Below are 12,527 nucleotides of genomic sequence, written 5' to 3'. Positions count from 1 at the left end.
TATAAATGTTCAATTCATACTAGATCCAGTGACAACATGGATGCAAGCACAGAGAGAGCAGTCATGGAGAGAGAGAGAGTAGAATATTTTATTTTTGTAAAAACCAGGTTTTAAAATGATTCAAACCAGACCTCCTTATCCACATTCTTCTCTAACAAGAACAGAACCAATATCATGTATATAGTATCACTGGTCTTAAACTCTCCGTATTCTGGCTAGCCTGTGGTGTAAATTTCTGTAATCACACTTGAAAATAATGTCCTGTTAGAGACTGATCTGAGGTGCCTGCTCAGAAGCTGTTTATAGGGGGAAGCATGTGGGTGTTTGTGTTAGGGGGCTGGCATTGGCTCAGGAAAACTGCTCTTGTTGGCAAAATTAATTCAGTTATTTTTTTTTAGGTCCTTTTAACCGATTCTCAAGTGTTTTATCAAATGTGTCAGAAAGAAATAACCAAGTACACAACTGCTCATCAATGCCACAAAAGCACTCACAAACACACTGTATGATTTCTATGTCTGTCCCACACACAAGCTCTCTATTAAAAGTCGTGAGACGGTGTTTTCCCCTTTATCAGCCCTTAGCTGCCTGGCTTTGTGGTCATCTCCTGCTATAAAATGATCAAAAAGGAGTCAGTCAGACTCGTTACAGTGATAAACCTTCCTTTATGAACTCCAGCCTGGTGACTGAGTTTTATCTTTGATAAGCTAGGGCAACAAATTCTGGACCAGCAGTTTTGTGATTTGAGGCCAGACCAGAAACAGGAACACAGCCTTTAGTTTAAGCAACATGGAATTAAAGAATAAAGAGGTGACCACATGAGCCACACGGCTGCAATTAGCAGATCAACTTAACTTTACTACAATTTGGCTGGTTGCATGGAGAAATGTATTCCTTATCCTAGGAAATATTCATGTCTGGTGTGTGTAAAGTGGGAGAAGAAGGAGGGAGAATTCAAGCTATATTAATCAGGATTTTCTTGCAGGAATCAAGAATCACAGCAAATGGAGAAGAAAAAAAAAGAAGAAAAAAAAAAAATCAACCTAGGTGGTGGAGGGTTCATCAGCCAGACAACAAATCAAATGCATCCAACAGTGTATGTGGTACACATCATCTGCTTACAGTGTCTGAACCCCATCTGTCAGCGTTAGATACTCTCTCACTCCCTGCCTGGTGAGGCCACGACACGACTACACAACAGCCAAACCCTCCCGCAGTTCGATTCAGAGAGTCCTTTTAGCGAATCAAGGGGGCGTCCAACCTCAGCTTCGACCCTTCTGAGGGGGGGAAAGGGGAGGCCGAGAGACGAGGGGGAGCCCAGTTTAGGTGGTCTTTAGTTGGCTTTGGCGCGGAGCTGCGCCCTCTTGCCCGTCACAGCCTGGAAGCCGGTCTTGATGCTGGCGACGGAGCACCGGGAGTGGCACGTTTCACACTGCAAGAAATAGAGGCGAGTGTCCTTCTGCAGGATGGTCTCTGGGGAGCGGCAAGTGTGACACGTCACGTACTCCTCTGCAGGGGGAGAAGAGTTATTAGCACAGCAGCACACACACACACACACAGGAGTTCTCTGTATTTATTTTATTTAGTTCTATAGTTATTTTGTTCTTGGTAGAGAAGTATGTGTGGAACTCGTTGAAAAACAGTTGATTAAAAAGTACTCACTACACTAAAATGACAGACTCCTGATGGACACAGATTTATTTTTCTATTCTCCACTCCAGCGTGTCAGTCACATGCACCTCAGTAAACTCCTTAACTCACTTTTTGAGATGTGACTGCTTTCAGTTGTTGCGAACCAAAACGTAAAGTAGCTCTGAACCTAGTCAGGCCTAGTGCAGCTTTGAGTGATAAATTCTGGTCCGAGGTGTGATGAACGACGAAGCTATATTATATCAAACCTATTTTTATTAAACAGCAGCTCTACTTTTATTAAACAAAGCCTGTTTTACTAATTAAAACAACATTTTAATGAAAAAAATAATTTCAATAAGAATTTTTTTTTTTTTTTGAGACGTCCACCCCCTAATAGAAGATACGTTACATTTACATTATAAATTGATTTTGACATCACTGATGAACTTTGTGGGACCTGTCATTTAATTAGTAACTGCATAATTATTATTTAAGCCATGTTGCCTATTTGTATGATGTTAAGCTAATTAAATCCTTAGAAATAAAAATAGTTGAAGATCAGGTATCTATCCTGGTTGGTGTTTTTATAAATGTAATATATCATTCTTCAAATGAAATAAAATTAAATGTATGAACCAAAACTGAACACAGAAAGTAAGTCAGTTTGGCAGAAAACAGACCAAAACATTAATTTGACAAGAATTAGATTTGAGTTTAAAAATAAATAAAAGGCTTAATCGCCACTTACTGATATATCTTCTCAACACATTTTCTATCTGTTTCTGTTGAAATCTGCCTTTGATCACCAGCTGGTTATTTCCGTCTATAGAACCACTGTTGAACGAAAGAAAACACAAGTTAAAGTCTCCTAACAGTGCACACAGAAATGTTTCCTTTCATTACAGAGAACTAGCGACTAAAGATGACACAAAATCCAGTTAGTCTATTCATGAATTTCGTCATAGTAAATACAAAAACCTACCTTGTTCCCAGCTCAGCCAACAGGAAAGCGAGGAGATGTTTAGGCTGACGATGCAACCTGTGATGGAGTACATGAAAGGTCAGTTTGTAGATTCCATGTTAAAAACTTCAGGTGAGTACGTATCAAAGTGAACTGTGTGAGGGGTCAGTGTGTACGAGGCTTACAGTTTGCAGATGTCTGTGAAGTTGACAAAGGAGGTTTTCTTGGTTCCCACTCGGACCACCTGAGGAGGCTTCATCACAAACTTCCTCTTCTCTCCGGCCACCATGTCCGGGTTCTTCTCTCTCATGATGTTGAAAACTCGGTTCAGGAGCTGAGACAGATGAAGAGTTACGCCAACTGCAGTTGACACCGACTGTTTTACACCAGGATACGAACTTTAAATGTTTTAATAGTTAACTTTTTGGTTTACATGTCCACTGATTTTCAATACAGGGCAAATATCTGTATATAAATGGGTAGAAGAGCGTCAGTATTCCAGGAGAACACGAGCTATTGTATTCTTGCATCTTGTAATACTTAATGGTAAAAACCGAGATACCTTCCTCTTCCACCACGTTACATTATTTTAAGCAACTTTCTTTTCCTCTTATAAATACACAACCAGGAAATACAACATTTAAGTGGATGAAAAGACCAATTTTCCAATTTCCAAACAAGTTGTCTGTTTACAGCGGAGTCTTGGTTTTCTGTCTGCTGTTTGCGTACAGCTGTCCTACCTCATCGTAAGTGTAGTCTCTTTCAGTGCCGGCCCAGGCGGGTCCTGTGGAGGAGCTGAATGAGATTCCATCGTTGTTCTTCCCTTCGTCGTCCTCCAGTGCTGGAAACACATCATACAGAAGTATTATTACACACGTCTTCCTTTAGTTCTTTACTGATAAGATGTCTTGTGACTTATTCTTACCGTCATCCTTCTCCAGTAACTCTCCCTCATCGAAGTCCACTTTCTTTGGCTTCTTCTTTTTGGTAGGGAGCATCAGGTCCAGGTTGTCCTCCTCCAGCACCTCCGTCTGCTCTCCTTCAATTTTCAGTTCCTGATTTGGACCAATGAGAAGACGGTGAGCAATGACCGTGTAAATGTTTTTAAGACAAGGAAGAGTGATGGGAAAGCAATGGTAGGAACAAGAGGGGGTGATGAAGCCAATAGAAACAGACAAGCGACCAGTAATGAGGAGCAAAGAAAGAAGAAAAAATGATTGTGGTGTGGCAGTGACTGACCTTTAATCCCTCCTCAATATCATTATCAAACACTTTCTTGGGTTTCTTCTTCTTTTTCTTCTGGTTGAAGAAGTTCAGGTCGTTCAAATCATCAGACGGCTCTAGAGAAGACAAAACAGCACTGCTTAATTGCAGTTTAATGCAAGCCTGCAGATTGAAACTAACTGAATACTGTTCGCCTTCCTAGTGTGAAACTTGAGAAAGGCGCTCTATAAGTAGTGTTTCGTTTGTCCGTTCTGGGCTCCTGTAGAAACCTGGCAGACTCTGTAGATTTAAGCGGCTCATTCTTAAATAACTAAAAGACAATTCCTATTTTCAGGTGATTAAACACTAATGAAAACATACCTATGAATACCATATTCGATTTGTTACACTGCTTTAACGAGAGCTTTCAGTCGGAGCCTCTGTATTCTCATTCTAACCTTTCTTCCTGCCTTCATCTTCATCTAGATCCATCTCCTTGTCGTCTCCAGCTTCTGGTTCTGCCTCCTTCGCCTCCACCTCTTTAGCCTCTTCTCCTCCCATTCCCTCTCCTCCTTCCTCATCCAGCATGAAGGGCTTCTTCTTCTTCTTCTTCTTCTTGGTCATGTTGGGATCGAAAATCATCTGGAGGAGAGAAAACAAAGTTTTACAACTGGTGGCAAGATTATGAAATGATGGTTCTATTGCGATATGTTTCCAGCTGTTTTATTTACCGATGCGGGAGATAATTTGTACAGTTCAACATGGTCAGCCACTTTCCTTCTGGCCAACGTCAACTATAATTTGTGATTATTGATATTCATGTTTTGGCAGATGTTTAATGGATCGTAAAAAAAAAAAAACATCCTTTGTTTTTCTTAAAATGTCTTCAAATAAGTTGTATCCATTTTTCTCATTTTCAATGTGTTTCACTTCGATCAGTTACAAGCTGATGTGTTTTGATTTGCAGAAATACCACATATGGGAGAGGAGAAGGACATCTCCTCTGCTGATTTGGTTATTTTCATACATCAGGTCACCTCAGAGTGGATTATACTCTTATACTATGACTACATGCCATTTTAGTGTGTTTGTCATCCATTTTTCACCAATCAAAGCCAACTGGGAAAAGTAAACAAAGTTTAAGTGCTGTTGCTCATATAATACATTATTAAGTAACTAAAACTTAAACAATCAGTTAATTAATCAATTAGTCAATCCACAGAAAAATAATCTGTTTAAATTATGTTTAGAAAAAAAAGGCAAAAAAACATATTTTAGTCTTTTATGATAGCTCATCAAATATCTTTAGGATTTGGACTGTCAGAAGAAATAAGCAATGTGAAGACATCAAGCTGGAATCTGGACTATTTTCTCTAATAATTGGATGAAATGACTGATCAAGAAAATAACAGATTAATGGTAAGTCATATCAATATATAACGTTATATATATATATTTCATATAATTAGATGATCAGATATGAGACTTGAAGCGATCAGGGATTTGGTTATACGATGATATTATGATACACACATTATGATTTATTGTCTCAATAAAGTGATGCGGTTTTCTTCAGCCTCTGAATGTCCCTTCCTGGTGTGTCATCGTGCTCAGAGGAACCAATAATGAGAATTAACCAGTTTAACAACTAAACACACTCACACACCAACTTACGTCTCAAACTGTGACTGCACTAAATACAATATAATGATAATGCTGACCCGCATAAATCTCCAATGTATTTCTGTCACGCCTCTGTGTCAGTGTAAAGCCCATGTAGGCTATGTAGAGCTAGCATTAAAGCCTGGTAGCTTTTTGTGTCTGCTGTACAGAGCCGTTAGAGCCGTTAGACCGTTAGCACCGTTAGCGCCGTTAGCACTGTTAGCACTGTAGCTCACTTAACGGCCGGCTAACGCTAACTAGCTAGCCAGCTAACTTCATCCCTTCCTTTGAGGGTGTCGAGCAGCGGTATCAGGGCGGATTGAAGAGCCATGGTGAGTATTAGTAAAGTGGACGGTGCGGTAGATCGTGATACGCTGGTGTACTGGATACGTTCTTGTTTTCGGGCGGCTCGGACCGTTGTTAGCGAGGCTGCAGCCATGTGAGAGCGGACAGGGAGGGGATCAGCAGAGCCGAGGCCCAAAGTCATCCTCGACACCGATCCGGTCCGAAAACCCAACTCATTTCACCCAACACGTCTCCATAGCAACAGAGACTGAACAGCGGACAACCCGAGACCACTCACCTCGTCTCCTGACATGATTGCGGGCTGAAGAGTGTCTGAACTGTGGCTACTTTCTGTCCCTCGATCAGTCCCACACCGCTGCGCCGAACAGTTCTTGCATCAGCGTTGGAGCCGCACTACGCAAGCGTGAAGTCGCCGAATCCTGACGTCAGTACTTTGCGACGCCGCATTCGCGTTGGGGGAGTGTTCAAGAACAACTGCAGCAAACATTGAGAGTTTGTGGAGGTAGACTAGTTCAGTTTCCTCTCGGTCTTGACAGAAAGTTAACAGCTTATTTATAGTGATGTGTTATTATGTTACCAGATGTTACAGTGTGTGTGTGTGTGTGTCAGAACCTGTACAGTATGTCTGTCTGATAGTAAAGCCTTGTCTTGTGTAAACAATGACCTACTTATTTGCTTGTTTTTATTTTTATCACAATTGAAAGGATTTGCCTAATAATAAACACTTGGTAGAAAGTTTATTGGAATATGTTTTCTGAAGGTTCCAGCTTCTCAAATGTATTTGCTGCTTTTCTTTGTCTTCTTTGATAGCAAATTGAATATCTTTGGATTTTGGGCGGCTGGTTGGACAGAGTCACCTGTTGTTGTGTCTATAAAACTCATCATATTCTATATCACAGGAGTTTCCCAGCATGGCTACACAGCAGGTGACGACTATGACACTGAATATACTGATATCACAAGATGACCACGACAAAAGATAAAGCTTCCACTACAATAAAAGAATTGAAAACCTTTAATGATTTTGCAAATAATATTCTCATCTGGATAAATAAAACATAGAAATGCAAACATGCTTGTCCATCCGTCCTTGTGTTATGTTTTTTTTTTTCTATGTAAAAAATGTACATCATGACTTTGAAAAACTAAATGAATTAACTCTTTTCAACTAAAAAAAAAAACGCTGATGTTGTAGATTGACTATAATCTAATATTTTATAAACCACCAGCTCCTTCAAGATGCAGTTAATAAGGTGTGACAATAGTTTATTATTATAATTTTTTTAACATTATACAATCTGAAACAAAAACCCTTATGAGAAGGACCGAGACAGACAGAGCAGGATGAAAGTGTTAGGTCTAACATCTCTTTTCTAGCCGTGCGTAGTGATCTGTATTGTCATTTCCCCATTGTTGCATGCTTCACACAACCTCGACAGATCCTCTCAGTGACGGCAGAGATACAGTATATAAAAAGAGACACATTTGGGATATTTACACCAAATAACAAGAACCACTGGTGAGAACGCCTTTGAGGGAGGGACAAGTCGCTGAAATGGCGACAGGAGGCGAGGAGGGGGGGAAAGGGGGGACAAAGCACGCAGCCTGAAACAAAAGAAACATGTTCGGACTCTGGCAAACACACAGCTCGTAGTTTCTTCACCCAGCTCATGCTCAGCTGTTCTCCTATTTTCAAGAGCGGTTAACAAAAAAACAAGAGAGCAAACGATTGTTATTTTTGTCAAGAAGGGAAAAAAACAAACAAAAACAAAACATCCAGCAAGTTTAACGCCACAAATACAGGTAAATATATGACCTTTAGAGGATTAAGCTCTCATAAAAAATCCCCTGTTATCCAGTGACGTCAGTAACGCCACGTATACTGTAACACAACTCTGACAACAACTCCTTAATCGCACCACAGAGCTCATGGTATTTAATTCAACATGAACTCTGTGGACGCTGAAATAGCCCCGCCCAGCACAGGGACCACGAAGTGCTAGTATTGTATTAAAATTGAGGGTAAACATAATTGGTGACTTTGCCAAGGTAAAGTGATAGAGCTTCAAAATAAAAGCCCCAGCTCGTATTGCAGAGCACCCAGGGGTCTATATTTGTGAAAGTGTCGGGTAAAGAAAGATTACAGCATTTTTGCTTTTTTCGTAGTGTTACATAAAGTAGACGGTCGGCTCTCCTCAGACACACAAAAACGCTCATACACAACATCCTTTCAGTCCATTCATTCCCCCATTGCTCATTTCTCTTCCCTCTCTGATGCAGGTATGATGTGGCGGATGCTGCGTTTACATGGCTTCCATCGCCCAGCGCTGCAGGTCCTCCATGTCGTCCTCGTCGTCCTCTTTCTTGGCTTTTAGGGGCAGAGGAGGAAAGACAGAAATAAAAGCTGTGAGAGATGTGAATGAATTGGTACAGTAATTGTTAACTGAATTCAGGATCAGAACCTGGGAAACAAATGTTTAATGGGAGTTAAATGAAGAGAAGAGTGAGACCACTCTCAGGAGCCTATATTGGTCGGCTGATTGATTAGTTCTAATAATGGAATTTCAGCCGATAATTAAGTCTGATCGTGGAGCCCGGCTGTGGACTCGAGATGGAACTTAAAATCTGGCTCTGTGTGGGGATTTGTTCCTCTCTGCCTCTCTCTCTCTGCTCTCTTACCAGGTCTGGAAGGTAATGAAGATGAAGGCACGTTGGGGAGGGGGACGTTCTCTGATCCCCCGATCTCCAGCAGGTTTTTATCCAGCTCCTCTTGTTCAAGCTCATCCAGCTCCGCCAGCAGCTCGTCCTGAGAAAGACAGCAAACACTTTCAGATGTGGACAAACACAAACAAATGCATACCACACAACAGTTAGTTTAGGGGTGGTATAATCTGGTCCTAAGCTCATGTGTCTGAGATGAATTAAAATACTTAAACTTAAATAAGTCAGTTGACTCGGAATTGGAGATAGAGGGGATTCATTCTTCTAGCCATATTATCCCAGGATGACCCAACACCATAATTGTGGTGAGGTTGTTGTATGAATAAGACCATTCAAAAATAAGGCTGATTCAACAGCCTTAATGCCACAGCAATGACTCAAGAAACACAGACGTCAACATACTGTGTTTAGCCTGGTGGCTTACTAAACAATACTGGACAGCATCAAGGATGATGCTGAACTTTGCTCTGCTGGGTTTACCCTGTCGTACTATCAGTCCATCATTTATTACTGTGTGTTCAACACAGAAAAAAAACAAGTGTGTCAAGTGTGTGACAGCTCTGTAGTGTCAGATTAGCCTGAGACACAATTTACAGTAAATCTCTAAATAAATCAGACACTAGCAGATACACAGCCAACCGTTTTAAAGCAGGAATCAGTTCAGAATCTGCATTTAAAATCATCACTCACCTCATCAAACTCCTCTCCAAAGCCGACAGGTTTAGAGATGGCGTCAGAGATTTCCTGGGCCAGCTCCTGCTGCTCTGTAATGTCCTGCATCAGGTCGTCCACCTTGTCAATGTCCCTGAAACAATACGCAGGGGAGGATACGTGTGAGTAAAACAGAACGGACTATAATATATTCTTCATATTATTATTATTTATAAGTATATTTTTGGGGCTTTTATTGCCTTTATGATAGTGACAGCTGAAGACAAACAGGAAAGGGGGGCAAGAGAGAGAGGGGAATGACACACAGCAAAGGGCCGCAGGTCGGATTCGAACCCTGGGCCGCCGCAGAACTCGGTACATGGGTCGCCAGCTCTACCCGCTGACCTTATTATTAGTTTTTTAAATCACTGATTCAAACAACATTTTGTGCTGATGGGTTTGGTTTGGATTAGGGAGTTATTACTGAATATGGGTCAAATCCTCTGTGTGAAGTAAAGCTGTTCCTCATAATCTTTCTATTAATTTATAGCAGATGGAATCTTTTTCTTTACTCTCCCTGTAATCCCATAAAGGCAATTAAAGGGCTACTGTAGAAACACAGCAGTCTGTAGGAGAGGACCTGCACCCTCATAAAAACATAATAAAGGCTATAATTTCAGTTGATTATACTCTAATGAAAACATACCTATGAACATTATATTCCATTTCTGGAAATAGATACTCACTTACACACTGGACCTTTAAGAAGTACCAGGCTTAAGTCCAATAGATCAGTCAAATAGTAAAGAACTTAATCAGTGACTGGGTCCTCGCTCTTACATGTTTTCATGGGCAGACTTCATGGCCTTGGCAGCGAAGCCCATGTTCTTGAGCACTTCAGTGTTGGTGTTGGCGTTCTCCAGAGCCTCTCTCTGGAACTCGATGGTCGACAGCGTGCCGTCAATCTGAGCGAGCTGCTTCTCATACCGCTTCTTTCTTTTCAAAGCCTGCAGAGCCGCTGAGTAGAGACAGTCAGAAGGGAAGGAGTCAGGATGAGCAGACTGCCACAGAAATAGACCGATTGCATAGAAACATAACTTCAATGACAGTGAAGTAAAGCTGAGAATCATGGGGATTGTTTTGTCATTAAACAGGAATGAGAGACGGAATACATGCGGTTAAACATTTGTCAGCACCACATCTTGTGCTCTGTGAAATTACAGAGATCCATACCACAGACTAATGTACCATGTTAGTGACAGATCAACAAGGAGGACAACTTTTCTCTGGCACTTGGCTGACTGGATGGAAAAGCTGAAAAGTAGAAATCAATCAGCCACAGGAGTCACATGACCACAACCACTAACTCACACCTGATCGGTTGTAGTGACACTATCAGAGTGTGTCATGCTGCGTTGACTCATTCTGTCAACCTTTGTGGAGTCAGAGGAGGAAATAACTATGGACCACAAACACAAAGTACGTACCACGTCCGAGACTTCATTTTTATTTAATGCACTATAACAACAAAGAGTCTGCAACACGGCTACTTTATCAACCTCCAGTGAGTTTTCACTTAATGGATAACTTAAACTATAACGTGTGGCATGGCAATATAGATATCCTATCATTGTAATGACAACAATATTTTTTGCCCCACTTGTAGCAACACTGGTCCATTGCTCAGTCTGTTCATCAGTTTCTCTCTTTCTCCATAATAAACTACATTCTGGCCAGGTTAGTGTGTATGTAGCTTTGGATATTTGTGCTCGCCAGAAGATTGCCACTAATGTTGGTGACCCCCTGATCTTGTATTTTACCCTTAATCAACACTTTCATGCATGGTAAGACTTTTTAGATTATGCACTATTGATATTCATGGTCCCAGAGGATTTATCCAAACATTTCTTGTGACCGGTTGATCAGCCCAAAATGTCCATTCTTACACAAACAATAATTATAATTAATTCAACAGCCAACCGACCAAATTCATCATCTCCACTGGACAAAACACTTTCTTTTTCCTCATGCCAAAATGTGAAACTTTGTCAACAACATTCCAGGTTTGACTTCCTCGTCCTTATCAGGTCACACCTATATCTTTATAATGCGATAATGTTGTAATATGTAGTTATGTATAGTATATGCTCTTCTGGTTATTGTAATACTTTTGTTTCCATATTGCCAATTACTGGTGTTAAAAAAAAAAAAAAGTATAATTTTGTGGGGTCGTTGTATTTGTTTTGTGGCTTTATAATATATAATATACACAATATAGAGTATAATAATGTATCAGGCAGCTGTAGGAACCCCTGGAGGTCTGTAGGTTTCTATACAGACTCATACAGACCAAGGTGCAAACACGCCCACCTCTCTGACAGCCATATCACGTCCTTTGGACATGTGCAACTCCAATGCTCAACCCTTGTCCTGACACACTGAGCCAGTATCTTTGTAGTCTCTCTGCTGTAGGAGATGTAACTCTAGCTGGGTTGTCGCTTTCCTCACCTATAATTCGCTTTAGTATTGTTAAATGGCCACTGATCGATCAGATGTAAAATGATCATCAGCCACAGACAAGCCCAGCCTTACCTCACTGAAAACAAGTCAACGAGAATCACTAATCAGATGATTAAATCCCACACACAATCAACTAAAACATCCACTTATCTCGGGTGGCAGCCACGACCGTGATAGCTGTGACTGTAACATAGGTGAGGCTACCAACAATATGACAGCTAGGGAAAGTTAGCCAAGTGAGCTAACGTGCTAACAGTTAGCTTAGGGTTTTTAAAGAGGAAATATGATGATAAAGAGTGAACACTGTACGTAAACACAACCTGATATCTCACCTCTTTTGTTTTTCGTGCCGTTTTTCTTGGCAATTTGCAGTTCCTGTTCGATCTTTTTCTCTAGAAATTCCTGTTTCTTCGTTAGCATCTCCTCCGTCTCTCGGAGTTTCTGGATCGCCTCCTGTGGGCTCGGTCCCTTTCCTCCTTTTCCTCCTCCACCAAATAGCTTACCTAACAACGACATATCTGGGATGCTACAACACGCTAATTATATATATATATATTAAAAAAAATAAAACAAATCTGTGAAACACCCAAGAAAACCCGCTTAGCTACTTCGCTGCTAGGCTAACACTGACACTTCGCCCTAGCCTGGAAGCTGGAAGGATTGTTGATGTTTTTACTTCCTGGATAAGGCCCAATGACGTCATGTTGCCCGATGAGGGGGTGGGCGTTGCTTGTTGGATCTCTGTCTCCATCTGCTGGACAACAGGAGCCCTGCAGGAGCCCTGCAGGAGCCCTGAACAGTACTGCAGGGCTTTTAATGCAGTTATGAAACCCTCTTTACTTTGTCATTATTGCTTTATTATCCAAAACCTGCA

The 12,527-nt window shown here is 41.1% G+C and overlaps 2 protein-coding genes across 2 annotated transcripts; both read right to left on the bottom strand.

Moving 5' to 3' along the window:
• Window positions 1–68: 68 nt before the first annotated feature.
• Window positions 69–6,183, bottom strand: eif2s2 (eukaryotic translation initiation factor 2, subunit 2 beta). The gene is made up of 9 exons (XM_051425836.1): window positions 6,039–6,183; window positions 4,252–4,435; window positions 3,830–3,930; window positions 3,516–3,645; window positions 3,331–3,431; window positions 2,776–2,924; window positions 2,612–2,668; window positions 2,378–2,463; window positions 69–1,506 (listed from the first exon to the last, which is right to left on the bottom strand). Exons 1-9 carry the CDS (start codon window positions 6,051–6,053, stop codon window positions 1,331–1,333), a joined length of 999 nt encoding a protein of 332 aa, XP_051281796.1. The 5' UTR covers window positions 6,054–6,183; the 3' UTR covers window positions 69–1,330.
• Window positions 6,184–6,760: 577 nt separating this feature from the next.
• LOC127377722 (charged multivesicular body protein 4b) lies at window positions 6,761–12,326 on the bottom strand. Its single transcript, XM_051425840.1, has 5 exons — window positions 11,986–12,326; window positions 9,974–10,151; window positions 9,173–9,287; window positions 8,441–8,567; window positions 6,761–8,129 (listed from the first exon to the last, which is right to left on the bottom strand). The coding sequence occupies exons 1-5, from the start codon at window positions 12,167–12,169 to the stop codon at window positions 8,065–8,067; spliced, it is 669 nt and encodes a 222-aa protein (XP_051281800.1). The 5' UTR covers window positions 12,170–12,326; the 3' UTR covers window positions 6,761–8,064.
• Between the last annotated feature and the right edge of the window lie 201 nt (window positions 12,327–12,527).

This window comes from Dicentrarchus labrax, unplaced genomic scaffold (genome assembly GCF_905237075.1).
Source record: "Dicentrarchus labrax unplaced genomic scaffold, dlabrax2021, whole genome shotgun sequence".
Classification (NCBI taxonomy): Eukaryota; Metazoa; Chordata; class Actinopteri; family Moronidae; genus Dicentrarchus; species Dicentrarchus labrax.
This window is presented reverse-complemented; position numbering and strand designations above follow the sequence as displayed.

Bases quoted from the DNA above. Each gene is read 5' to 3' on its own strand.
- LOC127377722 (XM_051425840.1), bottom strand. From the start codon at position 12,169: ATGTCGTTGTTAGGTAAGCTATTTGGTGGAGGAGGAAAAGGAGGAAAG. The intron at 8,568-9,172 runs GTGAGTGATGAT...TGTCTTTCTCAG, and splicing joins TTGGAGAGGAGTTTGATGAG to GACGAGCTGCTGGCGGAGCT. The intron at 8,130-8,440 runs GTAAGAGAGCAG...TGCCCCTAAAAG, and splicing joins TTCATTACCTTCCAGACCTG to CCAAGAAAGAGGACGACGAG.
- eif2s2 (XM_051425836.1), bottom strand. The intron at 3,931-4,251 runs GTTAGAATGAGA...TGTCTTCTCTAG, and splicing joins AGATGAAGGCAGGAAGAAAG to AGCCGTCTGATGATTTGAAC. The intron at 2,925-3,330 runs GTAGGACAGCTG...CATCTGTCTCAG, and splicing joins GAGACTACACTTACGATGAG to CTCCTGAACCGAGTTTTCAA.